The following is a 21,736-nucleotide window of genomic DNA, read 5'->3' as shown; positions in this document are numbered from 1 at the left end:
ATTAAAAATCAAATCATCAAAGCATAATCTGTAGTTATTTCATTCAAAGATAAATTCGACTGAATGATTGAATAGAATACATTTAAGAAACAAGAAGACTCGTTATTAATATAGAAGTTTTTTCTTTTCTTTTCATTCAACTAGAATGCGGCATGATGATGAATTTGAAACCTTGACTATACTTGAAACATCTCTAGTCTCTCGTCCGAGTTAAACCCTTTTATGGAGATACATGCTTTTTTCAATCGATTTGCGTTTCTTAGGATGTATTTGGCAACTTCTTTCTTTTTTTTTTTTTTTTGGCAACTTCTTTCTCTTCTTCTTGTTGGTCTTTGTAGGAACGTTCTTCGATTGGTTCAATTCTTTACAACTTACACCAACTTTTCCGTAATACCACTCACCGACAAGCTTTAGGACTTTTAATCTAGGAGACGTATTGATCATGCGCGTATGTAGATTCCACCAATCTGCTTTATCTGTACTTAGCTCCAAATGTACTAACTGATGAAAGATAGTACATTTACAAGGAAATGTAATCATCTCTGGTGGACATGATGTGCGTATGCGATGCCAATCCACATTCCTAAATCCATACCATCGCAGCTATCTTAACTAAAACGGAGACTCCAACTCTCTAGGATCGAAGATTTATGAGAAAGCAGAAGCCTACAGACATTCTCTGAAAACGTCTCATGTTGACTTTGATTGAGATAAGTTTAGGCACCATCTTCCAAATATGCTTCCATCGTTAAGTCAGAACACTCGACATCTTTGGTTGGAAGCAAAGAGAGTATTTGAACAAGTAGAGCTTCAGGTAAGTGGCTGATCTTGTTCATTTTCTTGATTAGAGACAAGTATTCAAGAATTGAAGAAGAGATTGGAGCAGAAAAAAAAATTCAAACAAAGAAAGGGAAAGAGAGATCAAAGAAAGGCATAGATTTGTTAAAAGCTCAAAAGCCCAAATGAGATTAAACTCTAAATTAAAACCTATGAAACTAGGCGTCATTTCAGGTACCAAATGTACTTATTCCAAAAAGAAATAAATAAAAATAAGCTAAAATTGAAGAATGTACATTCTAAGAGAAATCTCAAAAAGCGAAGGAAAAAAGCTCAAGAGAAGTCATCAGAATCATGTGATTATTATATCTCAAGTCGTGAAATTTCTTGACAGACCAAGTCGTTGCTATCGTAAGGACCCACAATCTTATACCTGTTGCAAAATCAAAAGATATAAATGTTTGGGATCAAACCTCAAATACATTCTTGAATCAAAACTTGTAGCATTTGTTTATGTTAGAACTTGCAAATGTGATTAATGCTTGATAAGAATAAAAAAAGGGCTCTTACAATTCAAGAACTGATTTTCCTTCCTTGTATTTTTGGTTAATATCATGGGCAGTCACCTGAAAACATTAAACACAAAACCAAGATTAACTATACTCCTGAATCAAAATAGAACTTAGACTATTATTATGACTACAACTAATTAAATAAAATTGGTGTCTTACGTATTTCCAGCCAACGTTTGATCCACAACCAACACAGAAGATGTCAGTTACCGTATGAAGTCCCGTCATCAACATTCTGTCTTCTTCATTTCCAGTTGAAATGTTTACACTAATCATCATCAACAACAACAATAAAAACGCAACTAGGAATAGAGATAACGAACTAAAAGTACAAAATTGATATAAGAAATCAGAAAACTTACACTTCATTGAAGAGATAAGCTTGTCCATACCTGCATTGAAATGACTGCACAAACACAATGTCAGTACTATAGTGTAGTCTATATATATTACTCCATGTGATCCAAAATGTATGATGTTTAAGGTTAATGCACAACTGTTGGTCAACCTAAAATATGAAACATTTTACTTATTAAAACATCAAAAACTTTTGTAAACATCATACATTTCGAAACAGAGGGAGTATATGTTATTGATGAATGACATCAAAACCTTTTAATTTACCCTAGATGAAAATATCATTTGCATATTAATGTGAAACCAGAAGAAGATCATGGATATTGAAGAGATCAAACCTTGGACATGATGTCTTGTTCTTTTGTAAGATGGGTGTTACAGTGTTTGCAACTATAGATTTGCCCTTCCAGATCCACGATAAAAACCCTTCCCATCTTGGTTGAAACGACAAGAAGTGTCTCTCGACTGTGAATTGAATGATCCCCAAAGTCTGAGTCTTTTGATTTATAAAGTGAAAGTGAGGAAATCAAGGGGAGATTTGTTAAGACTTTTGGAGTAGTTTTCGGTAGCGTATACATACTGTTGTTATACCTAGATGATTTGGTCTAATCAAAGATTTGGAAGTTGTGATATATAGCAAGAAACGTGGATATGAAATGTTTTTTTTTTGGTGTTCAAATGTAAAGATACTACACTCTTAACAACTAGATATCCGAGGTATTAGGCGACCAAAAGATTTTTCTTTAATCACATACAGTTATTATTACTTTTAGGGCTAGTAAATACATTTTTTTTCTTAACAAAATCTTCACTTCGATTAATAATATACAAACGTTTATTGAAAAATCTCCTTTGACTAGGTAGATACGGAAATCAAACATTTGTTGATGAAAAAAAAACATTTGTTTATGATAGTCTGAAATAACCCGAGTCTTTTGTATTGTTACCATTTTCTGTTGATGTGAACGTGTATCTGTTTGAAGAACACGTAAATGGAAGATCCTGGGGGGCTCTCGTGATAATAAACCTAATTGTATAAGTTTTTGTAACATTCTCTTTACTTTTGTTTTTCTTTTAAACGTCTGAGAACAACTGAATAAATCAGCAAAGCAAAGAACAAACGCAAATTAAGAAACCACATTATGAAGCTCAATCTTAAAGGAAAGACTAAGAACATAATTAATGGAGATTCTTAGACCATCATTAATCCTAGCTTATTTTTATTTTTTATCTTTTTCTCTGTTTAAAAAAATAAAAAAAATAAAAACGAACCAATCGCGGGCCGCCACATGTCAGTGGGGCCTGCAAAACAGCTCAAGCATCGACGCCTAATCAGACGTCTAAAGCACTCTGTTTTCTTCTTTTATGGTGGATTCCACCAAGAAGCACTCCATCAAACGCTTTCCATTGATGGTGCTCTTAGGATGAGGTTCTTAGGACGAGGTTGTTAGCGGAATATAATAATCCCACTCTGAGGAATTTAAAATGCACTCTCTTTACTTTTGTTTTTACATAATAAAATATATTTTTGTTGGTTATAGTCAAGTCTCATGATCGGTTTAGGTGGTTGTCAATTAAGCTTAGATTCAGAACGGGTTTAGTTTGGTTTGAGTTGTAATTGATTTGTACCGGTTCTCTTTCTCATAGGTGACATACGTGTGGTTTGTATGCGTGTGACGGTTAATCATCCTGGTTGTTATAAAGGTTGGTTAGCTGTGGATAAGGTTGATTATCTGAGCTGATTAGGTTGTTAGATCAGTTTTATCAGAATCACCATTCTTGTTCTTAGAGAGAAAGAGAGCGAGGCGATCGAGTTGTAGAGACGGTGGCTCAAGCTGTGAGTTCACACGTTGAAGATATAGTCTATTGCTGGTTCGATCCCAGCTCCGGTGAGGTATAGCGGCCACGCCTAGTTAACGGTGTGGTGCGGTGAACACCGGGTCAACACTTGTTGGTGTGCTCCTTAGTTCGTAATCTAGCTAGTAGAGAAGTAGGTCATTCTCACAAATTGGTATCAGAGCTGAGGTTACGAAGATTCCGAAGAAGCGTCGAGATCGAAAGAGTCGGAAATCAAGAAAGGTGATTCGATCGGATAATCGCGAAAGGATCTTGCGATGACGACGCACAAGATGAAGATGGAGATATCAATCAAGATGTTTGATGGAACAGGTGACTTCGGTATCTGGAAGAAGAGGATGATCGCAAACCTGAGCGTTCAAGGTTTGAAAGACACTCTGTCACCACCATCACAAGCTTTAGTGACGGCGAAGACAGACGATGAAGACGAGGAGTCCAAGAAGAAACGAGATCTTGAAGAAACTGCAAGATCTGAGAGAGATGAGAAGGCGATGAACATAATCTTCATGAGTGTAGGAGATCATGTTCTCAGGAAACTTGATAAGTGCACAACAGCGTTGGAAGCATGGGAATTACTGGATAAGTTGTATATGGCAAAGACACTGCCCAATCGAGTACATGCTCAGCTCAAGGTGTACTCGTTCCGTATGCAAGACTCCAGAACAATTGATCAGAATGTTGATGACTTCCTCAAGCTCATAGCGGATCTCAGCAATCTCAACATAGAGATCCCAGAGGAAGTACAAGCTATCTTGCTTCTCAACGCATTGCCAAGTAGATATGACTCTCTCAAAGAAACTCTGAAGTATAGCAGAGAAGCTATCAGATTGGATGAAGTGGCTAGCGCAGCAAAATCCAAGGAAATGGAGTATAAAGATTCATCTCCTGCAAAGTCAAGTGGCGAAGGCAACTATGTGAGGGGTAGAACGGAGAGCAGAACTCGAAACCACTCCACAAGCAAGTACAACAACAGGCCAAGGTCAAAGAGCAATGACGGTAAGAGACTTTGTTGGATATGTGGAAAGGAGGGTCATTTCAAGAAGCAATGTTACAAATGGTTAGAAAGGAACAAGGATCAGAAGCATGGACAAGATAAAGGTGAAGCATCTATGGCCAGAGATGATGCGAAAGACCTTGTTGGACTGCTAGTTGCAGAGGCAAATACCGTTGAAGCAGATAAGGAAGAATGGGTGTTGGATACTGGATGTTCGTTCCATATGACTCCACGAAGGGATGTGTTCATCGACCTTCAAGAGACTAATGCAGGGAGAGTTAGGATGGCAAACAACTCTGTATCTGAGATAAAAGGCGTTGGGTCGGTCAGGTTTCAGAATCCTGATGGCACAACTTTCTTGTTACAAGACGTGAGGTTCATGCCGGATATTTCAAGAAACTTGATATCCATGGGAACGTTAGAAGAAAGAGGCTGCGAGTTTAAAGCAGCTAATGGAGTTCTCAAAGTGATCAAGGGGTGCACTGTATTCATGAAAGGAGCACGGAGACAATCTTTGTATTTTTTGCAAGCCAAGGCAAAGAACTATTCGTTCTCATCGGGAGAATCAAGCTCAGTCACCACAATAAGCCGGCCTTTAAGTAACACTCAACTGTGGCACAGCAGATTGGGACATCTAGGCCAGAAAGGAATGGAAGTATTGAAAAAGAAGAACTGTTTCGGGAAGAGCGAAGTTGGTGATCTGGAGTTTTGTGAAGACTGTGTGAAGGGGAAGACACACAGAGTCAGTTTCTCACAAGGAAAGCACAACACTAAAGACAAACTGGACTACATACACTCTGATCTTTGGGGTTCTCCGAGTGTTCCTCCGAGTTTAAGTCAGAAGCAATATTTGATTTCATTCACAGATGACTACAGTAGGAAGGTGTGGGTGTACTTCTTGAGATTTAAAGATGAAGCATTTCAAAGCTTTGTGGAATGGAAGAAGATGGTAGAGATCCAGAGTGAGAGGAAAGTAAAGAGATTGAGAACCGACAACGGTTTGGAATTTTGTAATCATCAGTTCGACAACTTCTGCAAGGAGCATGGGATAGTGAGACACAGGACGTGTACCTATACGCCTCAGCAGAATGGCATAGCAGAGAGGTTAAACCGCACCATCATGAACAAGGTCCGCAGCATGTTAAGTGAGAGTGGTTTGGAAGTAAAATTCTGGGCAGAAGCAGCTGCTACTTCGGTTTATCTCATCAACAGGTCACCGTCGTCTGCTCTGGATTTTGAGGTCCCTGAAGAACGGTGGTCATCATTTATGCCTGATCTCAGTGGTTTAAAAAGATTTGGATGCATAGCATATGTTCATTCAGTGGAAGGTAAGCTTCAACCACGAGCTAAGAAAGGCGTGTTTACTGGTTATCCTGAAGGCACAAAAGGTTTCAAGGTATGGCTTCTGGAGGATGAGAAGATGGTTATTAGCAGAAATGTTGTTTTTCAAGAAGATAAAGTATATAAGGAAGTCAAGGTTCGACTTACAGAACATGAGAATGAGGATTCAGATTCTCAAATTATCAGATTAGAGTCTGGTGAAGATAGTGCTAAGGAAGAGAAGAGTCTTACCTTGGGAGAATCTTCTGAGGAACAGTCAAGCACTGATTCAACGTCAAATACAAATGAAGAAGAAGGTTATCAGTTGGCAAGAGACAGAGCCAGAAGAATTACGAAGCTTCCAGCACGACTGAAAGATTATGTGTGTGAAGATACTGATGGTGAAGATCAGTTTGCGTGCTACGTGTGTCTACTGTCAGAAGATACAGCGTCGGAGCCTAACTCATATCAGGAAGCGATGATGGATGCTGATAGTGACAAGTGGTACAAAGCAGCTCTTGAGGAAATGACTTCACTGGAAGCAAATAATACGTGGGAGCTGATAGACAGACCTGTAGATCAAAAGGCTATAGGCTGCAGGTGGATCTTTAAAAGAAAAGCAGGCATCACAGGGGTAGAACCACCGAGGTTTAAAGGGAGATTAGTTGCTAAAGGCTACTCTCAAAAGGAAGGGGTGGATTATCAAGAGATTTTCGCTCCTGTGGTAAAGCATGTGTCTATAAGGTACATGTTATCAGCTGTTGCTTATTATGACATGGAACTTCAACAGATGGATGTGAAGACGGCTTTTCTTCACGGGAACCTTGATGAGTTTATAGTTATGGAACAGCCAGAGGGTTTTGTGGATAAACAGTTTCCAGACAAAGTGTGCAGACTGAAGAGATCGCTATACGGGTTGAAACAGAGCCCGAGACAGTGGAACAAGCGGTTTGATGATTTTGTTCGTGCGCAAGGTTATATCAGGAGTGAGTATGATTCTTGCGTGTATTTCAAACAGAATGAGAAGGGTGTCTACATCTATATGTTACTCTATGTCGACGACATCCTAATAGCTTCTGTCGACAAGAGTCAGGTTCAGAAGTTAAAGGCAGAGCTCAGTTCTGAATTTGATATGAAGGATCTTGGAGATGCAAAGAAGATCCTAGGCATGGAGATAACGAGAAATCGCGACAAGAGAGAGTTATCTGTTTCTCAAGAAGATTATCTCTGGAAGTTTTTGGGGAAGTTTAACATGGATCAATCAAAGTTAGTTACTACTCCCTTAGGAGCTCATTTCAAGTTGAAAACGCCTACTGATAAGGAGTATCAGGAACAGGAAGAGCGTATGAAGAATATTCCATACCAGAGTGCACTGGGAAGTATAATGTATTCTATGGTTGGAACTCGTCCTGATTTGGCGTATGTTGTGGGGGTCATAAGTCGATTCATGTCAAGACCGGTTCATGAACATTGGCAAGCCGTGAAATGGGTTTTAAGATATGTTAGAGGAACAGTTGATACGAAGTTGAGTTTCAAGAGTAAAGGAGATTTTGTGGTTCGAGGCTATTGTGACTCCGATTACGCTGGAGATCTAGATATAAGGAAGTCAACCACTGGCATGGTGTTTACTGTCGGAGGAAATCCAGTCAGTTGGAGGTCTTCTCTTCAAAAGGTTGTAGCTCTCTCATCTACTGAAGCAGAGTATATTGCTCTATCAGAGGCAGTAAAGGAAGGAGTTTGGTTGAAGAGATTTGCTGAGGAGTTGGGCTTTCCACAAGACTCAGTTGAAGTGTACTGTGACTCGCAAAGTGCAATAGCACTTTCAAAGAATGCAGTTTTCCATGAGAGGACAAAGCATGTTGCAACCAAGTATCATTTTATAAGAGATCTTATAAGTGCGGGAGAAGTTCAAGTTTTGAAGATTGCTACTGCAAACAATCCTGCAGATATATTCACGAAGGTTCTGCCAGTCTACAAATTACGAGAAGCACTCAAGATGCTTCGGGTAACTAAAGACTGAAGAATGAGAACTATAAGAGTCTGGTTAAGGACTCAAGGAGGAGCTCGGTGATGGGTTCCAGGTAGGAGCTGGTTGAAGCTTCGCAAGAGGATCAGGTACTTGATTCTGAGGTTTATAATGTTTCAAGTTTGAGGAACATAGATCTTGTCTAAGTTGTTTGATGAGGGAGACTTGTCTAAGGAGGAGATTTGTTGGTTATAGTCAAGTCTCATGATCGGTTTAGGTGGTTGTCAATTAAGCTTAGATTCAGAACGGGTTTAGTTTGGTTTGAGTTGTAATTGATTTGTACCGGTTCTCTTTCTCATAGGTGACATACGTGTGGTTTGTACGCGTGTGACGGTTAATCATCCTGGTTGTTATAAAGGTTGGTTAGCTGTGGATAAGGTTGATTATCTGAGCTGATTAGGTTGTTAGATCAGTTTTATCAGAATCACCATTCTTGTTCTTAGAGAGAAAGAGAGCGAGGCGATCGAGTTGTAGAGACGGTGGCTCAAGCTGTGAGTTCACACGTTGAAGATATAGTCTATTGCTGGTTCGATCCCAGCTCCGGTGAGGTATAGCGGCCACGCCTAATTAACGGTGTGGTGCGGTGAACACCGGGTCAACACTTGTTGGTGTGCTCCTTAGTTCGTAATCTAGCTAGTAGAGAAGTAGGTCATTCTCACAATTTTCATGACAAAATATTGTCTCTAAAATACGAATTATTCTTCGTACGAAAAATTCCATAACATTTTTTTATCCATAAGTTTCGAAGAGTCTACGTGTAGTTAAACATTTTAATATGAACCAAAAATTTAGAAATATGAAAAAACCAAATAAGAATCAACGGATGATAAATTTCCGCAGATAAACCGTGTGGACTTCCGGTTAACCTCGCGTGTGTATTGATTGCTATCCTCTTAACATTTACTGTTTTGATCTTCACTCATTCACTCCTCATGGGTCAAGTCTACTTAAGTTTTCCTTTTGTCATTGTCCACAATAAGTAGAGGAAAGCATGTTTTCGATTTATATTTGTCTCAATCGTTAGGTCCAGTTTTAAGGCCCTCGACCTCATGTTTCTAACGGACTATACACGATAGACATTTGGACCAAATCCTCCAACTAAGTATAGCTTATCAACGGCTTAATTAGTCCGATCCAGTAAACTGATTACGGTTTCATAACCTTATTCTAGTCTGTCATAGTATCTATTGATGATATAAACGATAATGTTATTTTTGTATTGAGTTGTGGATTTTTTTTGTGAGTATATTTTCTAAATTCAGCATCAGATCTTGTTTAATAAATTAGTTAACGTACTTTACCACATAAAACACGCTTTTACAACAAGTTTTTGAATTCGACTGTCACATAAGAAAATGAAGTATTTCAACCGTGAGAAAAATCCACGAGGTTCACGTTCTCTTGCGGAGTTTCAAAAATGTCCATAGACAAGTTTACAAACATACATATCCTTTTTGTTTATTTGTCTGCTTAGAAAGGAGTGGAAGAAAGATGCCTTCGGCTTCTTATCTCATTTGATGAAAACATTGTTTATACAACAAACAAAACAAAAAGACAAAAGTGTAACGGTGGATCATTCATTAAAGGAAAGAGTAAATCAAAACTATAATGATTCGTTTTTTGTGTGTGTCTACCTAATTTAAAATCTATAATATAGTAACACTGCCAATCCATTGGAATTGTCTTTTGTATTCTCACACGGAAAAGCATAGTGTGTTATAGTAAGCCCCATTCGTTATCTGTTCTTCCCTCTACAGATTATCCTTTGGACCTTTCTGTTACAAAAAAAAAAAACAACATTATCAATACAAATATTCTCAAATTGGTTACCTCCACTATACATGACTCACACTCCGAAAATGATAGTAATTAAAGCAACTTTTATATTCAATAATCAAGTTTATAGTTAGTATATGCAAGTTGGTGGTCCTCATAATATGAAAATATCAATAGTATAAACAACGATGGGGTGGATTTTGTTACCTGAAACTTGAAAGGAGAGACCAAAATTCAGAAGATGTTGCATTTGATACTTATATTTATATACATAAAGCTGTACTGGAAGTATAAATATGTACAAGTGTCGTTTGTCTACTATTAGCTATTTGAGTCTCTCTTGTAGGAGGATCTTCTGGTATCGAGGAAACACATTCTTACAAGCTGAAACCTGCAATCAGATTACCACAAACACAAGATTAAAACCTTAATTTGTTTATTTAGTCACAGTAGGTGTTCAAAAAAAAGTTTATTTAGTCGCAGTTAAATTTAAAATCACGTGGCATGTCCTAGGTGTTAGTGACGTTGTCATGTCCTAATGCTTTATTAATATCTACAGTACTAGGTTAAGATCCGCGCCTTGCGCGGAATGAACATTATATATAAAATAATTTTTATATATTATATGTTTATAACATATTATGAAATAATAAATAGATATTGAATAATTAAAAATTCATTATCTATTACTTATATAATTAAATTGGTGCGAACATATAATATATAAATTTAACTAAATTTAAATGATAGTAACATATATACGGCATATTTTAATATTAATATTTATTAGATGATGCTTTTTGCTCATATTTTTTTTTTATCATTTGTATCTGTTATAGCAAAAAATCTAAATTAGTGATAACAAAATTTTCACTGTGAGATTTATGGTTTAAATAATTTATAATATTTTAAAAAATTAAGTTCTCAATATTTTTTCAAATTTTTTATCAAAATGTTCAAAGTAAATTTCAAAATTAAGATATTTATGTATTTTTATATGGCATATAGTTTAATTTAAAATGATACATATATTTATATATCTTTTATTTTTGATACTTATTAAATGAGACTTTCAACTTATATTATTTTTTAATTATTTGTATCATGTCATAACTACAAAATTTTTAAATGATAGATCACAAAATTTGAATGTGAATTTATACTCGTTTTTAAAAATTCAAAATATAATATATAAATAATTTTTTTAATTTTTATTATATGGTTATTATGATTGTTTAATTTATTTTAATAGCTTAAAATTAAACAAATATTATTATAATACACACTTATTCTTATCAAATCTTTATTATTCAAAATCATTAATTGTCATATATACTTTAGCCTTATTAGGCAATTCCGTAATCTTATTTAAGGAAATAATAAAGCACATTAATAATGTATTTATTGTGGTTTAATAAAAAGTTTATTATATATTTAGATGGACCAACCTATTTTTCTAAGGATTCTAAAAATCATTCTAGTGATGACATGTGGCTACAAAAAAATGTTGCAATGCTTCTCAAATAATATATAAGGGATTTAATTTTTATAAATATCTTAGAAGATTAGTAAAGCAGCCCATGATTTATTTTATTCATCCCACACGGTTCCCACTCGGAAACATCCGTTTCACTCTAATGTGATTTATTCTTTTGAGGGCCCCTAACTGTCACTATCCAATTAGGTTTGAATTAAATTGTTTTAAATATGAAAATGTGTCTTGTTACTCAAAATTCAATTTTTCTTTTTGGGGATGAAAAATCAAACCTTCTAAATTGACCAGTCATTTTCTAACCTATAAACTACATATGAACTTCAAGAACCCTATAGTGCCAAAAATGTGTAAATTAATTCAAATCGTTGACTATATAAATAATATCTAAAGTCACATGCTATTCCTGACCGAGTCTGATTTTTATTAGTGGTAGAAGAAGAGCATATCTACATATATATTTTTAAATCAAAATATATAATACAAGATTTGAATATTAAGCAATTCAAAACTGCCTTTTAATTTTTAAATACTAATAATGTTCTCCCCATAATGTTTCTGTAACGGCTAAAGTTGATATAATTAAATAAAAAAGTTGAGAAACTTACGGATTCGATGTCGATCTTGAAGACTAGTAGCTTTCTTCTCTCTCTACAACTTGTTCTATACGCCACAACGATATGACCGATGGCTAAGACCGACGAACACACAAACAGAGCCACTTCCTCTGTTCTGAAACTTCCTCCTCCGATCACTGGCTCACCAAACACAAACGCTGCCTTACAAGACACGTAGATCAACGAAGATATCGAGCAGAACATCGTTATTGTCAGATACGGACCTCTTGATAACTTTGGTCCGTCACATAGCCCATAAACACCTGTTATACAAAAAATACAAACTTCAAGAACAGAGCTATGGACTTTTAGTGTTCTAGTCACTTAGCTTGTGGGGTACTTACATAGTATAATGGCAGATCTAATGATGGAGATGATAGGAATATCGATGAGGGAGTATCTGAAGTCGTAGTTGCTTAGATGAGAAGAAACAGTCGCCGGAGAAAGGCGTAGGAGAGAGGAGGAGGAGGAGAGGATGGCGGAGGGGAGGATGGCGTCTGCGACGGCGAGGAAGATAGGAGCAGAGAAGAGGATGAAAGAGAGGAGCATAGTGAAGAGAACGAAGATAGTCTTGACTCCTCTCCATAGAGAAGATGAATATCTTCTGGTCTTGCTAACTTCTTCTTTGCTAATCAGACCCATGTTTTGAGTTTCTTCTCTAGGGTTTTTGTTATTCACAGAGGATTTATAATTGATGCAAGTGTTATTTGTTTTAAAGAGACTTTTCTTGAGAGGTTTTTAAAAGGATTGAAGAATACAACAATTTGACGATGCTGACGATAATGCTGATGTGTGATTTGTGTATAAATAAATAATATTTTGGTAATGATAATGACGTTTTTCTGTTGAAGTATAACATTTGAGATGATGTTGTTTTGTACGTCTTTTCCAAGGAATATCTATTCTAGAACATTATAATATGACTGGGTACGTGTTATAGGAATTAATCGACAAGAACTTTCTATACGTGCCTGCTTCATTTCGTTTCCGATTGATTTTGTTGGTTGGGTATATAGAATGGATGTAGCTGTAAATTTTTAATCCTATTATTGCTTTCGTATTTTCTAGGTCCTGGCATAATTTGATTAGATATCAGAAATAATTAGCGACAAAAGTTATATTGTAAAAATTACTGTTGATTTAGTTATAGAAAATTGTTTAGTGAAAACTATATATATTTATATTTGAGCATTAATTATTTTTAATATATATAATTAAAAATTATTTGTAAAATAGAGAGAGTAATTTGTTAGAAATTTGCGGCATGTAAAATTAATATAGTACTTTATAATAATTTTTTTTCTTCCAATCAACGCCTATAAAATTTTTTGCGGCATCAAACAAGTATTAAAAGGGCGATATACTGATCAGAAACGCTGTCCACGTCGGACAGTTTAATCAACCAATCACCTTATAATGTTTTGACACGTCATCTGAGCTTTGCATTTTTTTTTAAAAACCAACGTGATATGGTTTGGGCTATGAAGCTCGCGGTTTCATAAAAATTTGACGTGATATTAGCTGGGCCATAAAGCCCACTATTTCTAAAGACGGAGAACGAGAAGTGCCGACTCGAGATCCTTCGTCAGTCCTTCAACCCTACTTCCCTTTATCAATTCGGTACCTTTTGATCTTCCTCTTCTCCGTTCCGTTTCACGATTCGATCCTCGAACCAACAATACATCCTCCACTTCGTCTCTCTTTACTCTCATTTATGGATTCGCTTTGCTCTTCTCATCAAGATTTTATTTATAAAGCTCTCGATCGAAGTTTTATTTCGATCAAACTTCGTTCTATATTCTCATTAGTACATCGCTATTGCAATGAGTTCCAACGGAAAATCTGCGTTCTCTGGTGATTCCCGCTCGGAGAAACCAAAAGACGGTGAGGCTGGCGACTTTTCCGGTCCGATCAAGCCTATCGGCACACACGATGTCTCTTCCGGCCTCTCAATCGGCAATCCCCACTCGAAGAAAGCCAAAGGCGATGCTTTGGTATCCTCTCCAAGTCTGACCAAACCCAGCGGCAATAGAGGTGTCTCTTCCGGCGTCTCGATCGGCTCACCTAATTCGAAGAATCCCAGTGGTAAGAACCGAATCGTTTCGTTTGATTTTTGCTAAAAGTGCTTCTAGCTATTATATTAGAAAATTATTTTTTCTGATGCCATATAGCCGACCAAATCCTTTTGATAACCCAAAAAAAAAATTATTCAGTTTGAGTTTGTGTTTTAGGACAATGAGATCAAACAAGTAAATTTTTTTCTAATAGTTTTTATACGGTACATACAAAAACATATACAATTGTGTTAATGGTAAGAACCGAATCGTTTCGTTTGATTTTTGCTAAAAGTGCTTCTAGCTATTATATTAGAAAATGATTTTTTTCTGATACCATATAGCCGACCAAATCCTTTTGATAACCCAAAAAAAAAATTATTCAGTTTGAGTTTGTGTTTTAGGACAGTGAGATCAAACAAGTAAATTTTTTTCTAATAGTTTTTCTACGGTACATACAAAAACATATACAATTGTGTTACAGAGATGAAACTAATTATATGATGATGGCAACGCTCATATTTCTCTGTAGGTCCGATCATTCAGACCACGAAGACCAGTGTCTCTTCAGGCGTAAGAAGCAAAGCTGCTGTCTCCTCTGGCGTCAGGGGAAAAGCTATTGTCTCCGCCAACGTTGGGAGAGTGATGTCTTTCAAAGATGTGAAATTTGGAGCTCATGAAGGCGAGTTGAGGTTTCGGTTGATCCACTTTTGGGAAGCTCGCAATGTTCGGACGAAGTTGCTTATCGGTCTCGAAATGCTTCTCATCGACCAAGAGGTATAAGCCGTTTATTCAAAGCTTATGATAATTTTTTTTTAAAAAAGATTTACTGACTAACTTTTCTAATTCAACTCAATCTCTTTAATGTTGTTAACAGGAAACTATTATTCAGGGCTTCATCCCAGCTGGGAGGATGGACACTTATTTGCCACACATGAGAGCTGGTGGCATTTACAGGCTCCATAATTTTTTCGGGTCTAATAACAAGACATTGTATCGGGTATCCGAGCCAAGTGTCACCATCACCTTCTCATCGACCTCTGTCCTCTCTGATCTAGAGGACAGTTCGGTTTGTTTCCCTGAGGACCGTTTCCGATTCTATGGATATGAGGAGTTCAATGCTGCCTGCGACTTGAAAGGGGATCTTTATGGTAAGTTCTCACTGTTTGTATAGTATCATGTTTAATCTAATCATATATGATGTGTTCTTACTCGATGAAATATATCCAGCATTGTTAGGCTATGATAATGTTTTGATCCAGTCTTAGGTATTTATGTTTCATGGCTGGGTTTATAAAATATAAAGTATTGAGTTTGATTTTTTTCTTTTGCAGATTATGTTGGCCACATCAAACTTGTGAATGGGCAGGTCCTCAATGACAGTCTCGTGGTAGATGAAGCCGAGATAGCTTCAACCCGACGAGTTTTGCTTCATGTTCAAACACATGAGTAAGCTACTCTATATCTCATTTCATATTCATATATCGACTCTCTTACCACATGTATATTGGATGTTATAGTGGTCCGGTGATGAAGATGTACCTCTGGGACAAGGCTGCTTCAGACTTTGGTGAAAGATTCAAGGCGTCTGGAGGAACTGCGAGTGTTATCTTAGTCACCACCTTAAACCCGAAACGATATGGAGGTTTGTATCATCAGCTTTTTCTTATCATTTTAAGAAGTTGCATAGGATGGTCAAGGAATCTTATCTGGTTAGGTTAGTTTTGAGCAGTAGACCTGCGTTAATTGAATTTAGAGCTTATCAGCTATGAGACATTTGAAAAGTATGTGAATAATTGATAGTTGATTAACCCCAATAGGTTCTGCAATAACAAATGTTAGATATATATATGCATAACTCCACGATTCGTTTTACACTATAGTTTCCTATGTATTATAACATTGCAACCGTTGTAGGTGCCCTATGTCTCTCTTCTATGGTGTCGTCAAGGATATTTATGGACAGTGATGTTCAAGCAACCCAAGATTATCTCAATTGGTAAGCATTCCTGTTTTAAATATCGTTTTTGTTATTTCAGTATCGCAATTGATGTTTGGAGGTTGTCCTCAGGTTGAACTCGAACTTGGATGTTGCTAAGAGAGTTGATGCAGACGTTGTCACTAAGACTGAGACAGTGACCATAGGCGAGCTCTTTTCTTATATGAAGCAGGCAGATGCTAAGTTCGTGCATTATCAATGTATAAATATTCAGTAGGATAGTCTTAGTTTCTGATAAAAAGTATTGTGCAGGTTGCTTGGTTTGAGTGCATAGCCACCATTGGTGATGTTGTACATGGTTCGGGATGGTATTACATAGGCTGTGGTGGGTGCCACACAAAGGCAACCAAAGGGCCTACCACCCTTATGTGTAAAAAGTGTGGGAAGAGTGATATTGTTGGTGTTGCACAGTAAGTGATTCATTTTACCTATACTCATGCGTTCGATGCATTCACTATTAATCTTCTCATAATACAGGTACCTAGCCAAGATATCTGTGTACGACAATAATGACCAGGCGGTTTTTGTGCTCCTTGGTGACTCTGGTCATGAGCTGTCTGGGAAGAAGGCTTCTGAGTTGGTTGAGAGTTATTTCGAGGTAGTTACAAACCTGTCTGGCTTTGTTATTTAACTGTATACTCCCAATATATTTAAAAATGTATAGTGACAATTGTTTAAATGTATATTAGGCCAACGAGGATGAAGGATCTGATCACTTGGTTCCGGTCCCTCAAGCTCTGATTGATACCATAGGCCAGACTCGCAAGTTCATTGTGAAGGTATCAACCCACAATTTGACTGGCAAGACCCAAACTTTGACTGTGACAAAGGTGCTCACTCCAGAAGATCCAGATATTGGAGTCAATTTAGAAGAATCCGATGGTGAGAGGGTGAAAAGGGCTGCTGAAAAGATTGAGGGAGAAGAGCCTAAGAGAGCCAAATGTGGCTAAGGTGTGATTAGTGGTGGTTTTATGGTTACTAAAATTCTATGCTTCATTTCTTTTCATTTTCAGACCTTGGTTTTGCAACATTGAACTTATCTTTCTTAAAATAACGATGGTTACACTCATTTTAATGTTTTTTCTTCAAGTTTGATGTTTGGTTATTTTACTTTTGTTATATCTGATGCTTTTTCCATCTTTGATTGAGCCTTTAACTTTTAGTTTGCTTGCTTGATTTTTTTCTTTCGATACTCCCTTAAACAGAACATGTTATAACTGAGCCTGCACTTAATCATTTCTCTGAAAATGAAGAAACTAAGATTGTTAGTAGGCACAGAGAATGGCTGTGTTTTACCAATCAAACTTTAAAATGACTAAGAAAAAAAAGAAAGTGATGCAGTCAATGTGTTTATTTTGCAGTAGATACATGCACATTATTTTTAAGTATTTTGTAGTAGCTATGAGAGCAGCCGTTTTTATATAAAAGCTTTTTTTTTTTAATATGAAAGCTTTTTTTTTTACGACTTATATGTAAGCTATGTTATATTTGAATATAAAAGCTTTGTTATATTTTTGAACTTTAAACTATGTTTTATATAAAGTTTTATTAACTATGTTTTATATAAAGTTAAAAAATGTTTAATTGATTTTTTTGTCAACTGATCTAGAAAATATATATTCACAAAAAAAAAGCTGAGAATAATACTTAATAAAAAATTAATTATTAATACAAATACATAGTCAAATGAACTATAATGAATATGTGATGTTTGAATGTTTCCACATCATTGATGTTTGGATGTTTGAAGGATTGGGTTATATATTACCTATGCATTCACATATATTAATTTTTTTTTTTTTAAATATTGTGATCTAAAACATTACTGTTTTTGGCTTTACGCAAACGGGTTACGAGCATTCAAATCTTATATGTTTTTGGTTAAGTAATAATAGTTCAAGAATAATAAAGATACACGATCCAGTCAAACATAACAAACGATACTGCGTTAGTGCCTCATATAACTCATACTCAGGAACCCATAATGGACTTTTCGGCTTTACGCACCATTAGCATAATGAACAAACTCCTTATCCAGTGACATACCTGAGATTAACCGGTCAACCGGTCTGAAATCTATTTATTCATCAGGCAACCAGTTCTCTGATTACATTCCTTCCAACCATTTCTCAACAATGGTTTCTCCGAATAAAGCTTGGCACTCAAGCTTCTCTTCATTTTGGATAAATCAGTACCCCTATTACAAACAAAAACATTGAAACTTATCATCGGGGAGTACACCATCAACACACTCCTATTACAAACAGAAATATTGAAACTTATCATCGAGGAGTACACCATCAACCCACTTTTCCGCGCGTAGCGCAAAGAAAGGCTCTAGTGTATTTAAACATAAATTAAAAGATGACCACAGGCGTTGATTGAAAGAAAAAATGTTGTTATAAAATACTGTTATTTCTAGACATTTTGTAGGAAAGTGAAAGAGGTACGTTAGCAAAACTAAAGCTGATATGGAGGAACCGAACAATTTCACCATGTGAGCACTTATTAAACACATGCCGCTATTTTCTCATGTAACTTGTTTGAAAGAGTATCTTTAAGCTAAGTATATTTTAGTTCTATTCAATACATTTGACCAACAAACAGTTGTATAACTTTTTTTTTTAATAATCCAGGTAATCCGGACATCCCGAAAAGAACCTGATTAGCGCCTAGATATACCTCCATAGAAGACATTATGGAAAACCGCATTTTTTACCTCATTTTAATCGAAGGTGGCCAGCAAAATTCGAATCCGAATTCGAACTGGGGCCAAAGCTCCCTCATGACTGAGCCGTCCTCGCTTGGTTCAGTTGTATAACTTTTTGAAATTATGCATGTCAAAATGTTGTGATATTAGAAACTCAAGATCGAAAATGATTACGTTTTTTCTTGTGAACCCCGAAAATGATTACTTCAAGAGACTGCACTAACCAAAAAACATGGTAAACTATGTTTTTCCTTAATTAATCTTGCATGCAAGAAATAGTTTGACTTTAACATGTTTTTTTTTTCCTTGTAAAAAGTTCAACATGTTTTCTTATAAAGGAAAATAATTAGTTGAATAAAATTTGATATATGTATATGATTGATTTGGATGAAATGTTGTAAGATCAAAGTAGACTTGAGAATTTAGCATCCCATTTAAAACGAGGTTAAGTATCGAAGCGTAACTTGAGGGCCGCGGGAGTTGACTAGCGACTAGTAATTTGAAAGAAGTTTCTTAGCTATGAAACTCACAAGAGGCAATTTGAAAGAAGTTTCGTACCTATGCACTCACAAGTCACAAGAGGCATGTCTATTGGCCTTTATGGGTACGTATTAATAAAAAATCAATCAATTATTGTTTTATTGAAAAATGTTAATTACGTAGCTGCCATTCTATTCAATTGAAATATTTATTGATATTTTCAAAGAAAAGAAAATTGCATATGTAAGTTTTTTTTCCTATTCAAAAAAAAAATTTGCATATGTAACTTTTTTTCCTATTCAGGGATCTTGACTATATGATTATATACTATATATTTCTACATTTTCTGATATATACACACATATATTTATGATGTTAGTTCTAATCATTCGAATTTGTCTATAAGATTATAATTTTTGTAAATCCATCTAAAATCCGCATTCAAATATAATATATAAATTACTATTTAATATACTGAAAGAATATAAAATAATAACTTTTATCCGTATTTTGAATTATAGCTTCAGTTTTATATATACTATCATTTTTATTAACATTTTAAGTTTGAATATACTATTATTATAAACATATGTTTGAAAAATTAAAACAATGTTTTATATTAATAAAATTTGAAAGTTTTAGCATTGTTTTATAGTAATTTACTGTATTTGAACAAACTCATCTGGTGATTTAAATAAAACGACTGGTATGTTGACAAAGATGGTATAAGATTCATATAGTGTTTTGATGTTGTCAACATCAGACTCAGTTTTAATAAGAAAAAAAAAACGAAATTGCCAGAAATATAACTGAAAACATTGTAATCATAGGGTAAAAGAAAAGTCAGAGAGAAACGAAAAGGTTGAGCCAAAACAAAAAGAAGTTGAGCCATGTGTAAGCCACCGGAGGGCAAGGGCGCCCAATGAACCGTCGACATCAGCTTCGTGTCTCTTTTGAGCTTCGCTTACGTTGCAGGAAGGAACCTTGGTCTATTCCAACGGGTAGCGTCACCAAATATAATGCCATATATTTTGCTCGTATTACATCGTCCACTTGGACAAGTTTTGTAATAGTTATCATTTAGCGGCCATTTGGCGAAATCTTAGGACAACTTTTTTTGGTGATTAACAAACAACTTATAAAACTACAAAGCTTTCAACATTTGGAAACATTTAGTAGTTGCTTATGGCTTACCACGTATTTCATTTTGTTATGTAGTTTTTAGAAAGAGATATGACTGTCATAAAGATATTAGTTCTCTTCGTGCACCGTTTGTTTCAAACTTTTCAGAAAAGTATAGTTAATTTGTCTTCAAAACATCTTACTGTTAACGGTTTAGTGATATGTGGTTTATGGCTACGAATTTTTTTTTTTTTTGATCAAAGCTACGACTCTGTATATAATTAGCTGAAATAAAAAGAACTAAAACCAACATAGAAAAGAAAACACTCTAGATTTTGCAACTTTGCTCAGGACCCGATCGTAAAGATGGAACCATTGGGACTTGGGAGTACCTTTCTTGATTCTTTTTTGCGATCATTACCAGGTTTATGGGATGGTGACTCTTTGACATCTCTATCAAAACTGACATATTCATCAGAATTGTGATGGCGTCTCAGATGTTCTCTCTCTCTACTTCTTTTCCTTTTATTTTCTCCTCTTTGTTGACATTCACTCGCATCTACAAGTTTAACGAAAGATCCAACTAGTGGAATCAGGAATGATAATGCTAATGTCAAGCGCAATGTATATTGATATATCACTTAGCCTGCTTCCAATACTTTGAATTGTAGAGAAGCTCTCAAATTGTGGTTCGTATAGTAAAAATCAGTTGGCATTTGCTTTTATGGATAAATGCCCTGATCATGGAGATCCTACGGGTCTTTTGATCGATGCTGGGATGGAGCTTATCTCTTCCTTCGTTCAAGAAATCTCAGTTGATGAAAGTAGGTAGGGAAGCACTTCTTAGAGTTAGGAAACATGCTTTGACTAGATGTGTGAGCGTGACAACTGTTATTGACCTTGGATTGGAAGATACGATCCTCGCACTACAGATGAGCTCTCCTGTAAAGACTTTCATAGTCTTTTGTTCTGTGTGTGGAATGACTTGTCAACTAGGCATGGTCATTTTACATTTTTACCTATATCCAAAAACTTGAACCGCAACCGACTCAAAAATACAGGTTTAGTTCGGGTCTAGATTTATAGTAAAGAATTTATTGGATATTTTTTTCTGTTAGATCCGTGAATCTCGGCTTAGGCCGGATCCTGCCTAAACCATTATAATAAGATGTTTGTTACTATACTTTCCTGAAAAGTTTGAAACATATTGTGGCCAAGCAACTAGGACTAGGTTGCGGGTCAAACCTGCCCCGCTGACCCGCCAACCCGCGGATTACAAAGTCTTTTTTTGTCAAAAAATCTGATCCGCACAATCCGCGAACAAATAAATTTGTATCTGCATTCGCCCCGCTTAATTTTACGGGTAACCCGCGGGACCCGCGAATTAAATTTTTATTTTAATTTTTTTTATTTAATTAAATTTTTGTAAAATATAATATAAATAATATATTTATAATTAAAATTTTAAATATTTTAAAATATTTTGATTATTATTTTTTAAAATTCCCATATTTTTCTTTAAAAAATATACATTTTTACGAATATATATATATATATATATATATATATATTTTAAAAAAATT

The 21,736-nt window shown here is 35.6% G+C and overlaps 3 protein-coding genes across 3 annotated transcripts; 1 reads left to right on the top strand and 2 right to left on the bottom strand.

Moving 5' to 3' along the window:
- Nucleotides 1-259: 259 nt before the first annotated feature.
- Nucleotides 260-2,299, bottom strand: LOC106364957 (protein yippee-like At3g55890). Its single transcript, XM_013804430.3, has 5 exons — nucleotides 2,045-2,299; nucleotides 1,712-1,755; nucleotides 1,509-1,617; nucleotides 1,348-1,403; nucleotides 260-1,210 (listed from the first exon to the last, which is right to left on the bottom strand). The coding sequence occupies exons 1-5, from the start codon at nucleotides 2,282-2,284 to the stop codon at nucleotides 1,141-1,143; spliced, it is 519 nt and encodes a 172-aa protein (XP_013659884.2). The 5' UTR covers nucleotides 2,285-2,299; the 3' UTR covers nucleotides 260-1,140.
- A 7,085-nt stretch (nucleotides 2,300-9,384) lies between these two features.
- Nucleotides 9,385-12,567, bottom strand: LOC106368126. Its single transcript, XM_013808015.3, has 4 exons — nucleotides 12,133-12,567; nucleotides 11,780-12,051; nucleotides 9,887-10,070; nucleotides 9,385-9,678 (listed from the first exon to the last, which is right to left on the bottom strand). Exons 1-3 carry the CDS (start codon nucleotides 12,428-12,430, stop codon nucleotides 10,005-10,007), a joined length of 636 nt encoding a protein of 211 aa, XP_013663469.1. The 5' UTR covers nucleotides 12,431-12,567; the 3' UTR covers nucleotides 9,385-9,678; nucleotides 9,887-10,004.
- A 688-nt stretch (nucleotides 12,568-13,255) lies between these two features.
- LOC125578448 lies at nucleotides 13,256-16,980 on the top strand. Its single transcript, XM_048741177.1, has 10 exons — nucleotides 13,256-13,873; nucleotides 14,375-14,619; nucleotides 14,720-14,993; nucleotides 15,177-15,291; nucleotides 15,363-15,487; nucleotides 15,760-15,841; nucleotides 15,914-16,025; nucleotides 16,094-16,251; nucleotides 16,319-16,439; nucleotides 16,531-16,980. The coding sequence occupies exons 1-10, from the start codon at nucleotides 13,612-13,614 to the stop codon at nucleotides 16,789-16,791; spliced, it is 1,755 nt and encodes a 584-aa protein (XP_048597134.1). The 5' UTR covers nucleotides 13,256-13,611; the 3' UTR covers nucleotides 16,792-16,980.
- The last annotated feature ends 4,756 nt before the right edge of the window (nucleotides 16,981-21,736 follow it).

The sequence above is a fragment of the Brassica napus genome, chromosome A9, assembly GCF_020379485.1.
Source record: "Brassica napus cultivar Da-Ae chromosome A9, Da-Ae, whole genome shotgun sequence".
Taxonomy (NCBI): domain Eukaryota; kingdom Viridiplantae; phylum Streptophyta; class Magnoliopsida; order Brassicales; family Brassicaceae; genus Brassica; species Brassica napus.
Note: the sequence above shows the minus strand (reverse complement) of the source record. Positions and strands in the feature narration are given on the sequence as shown.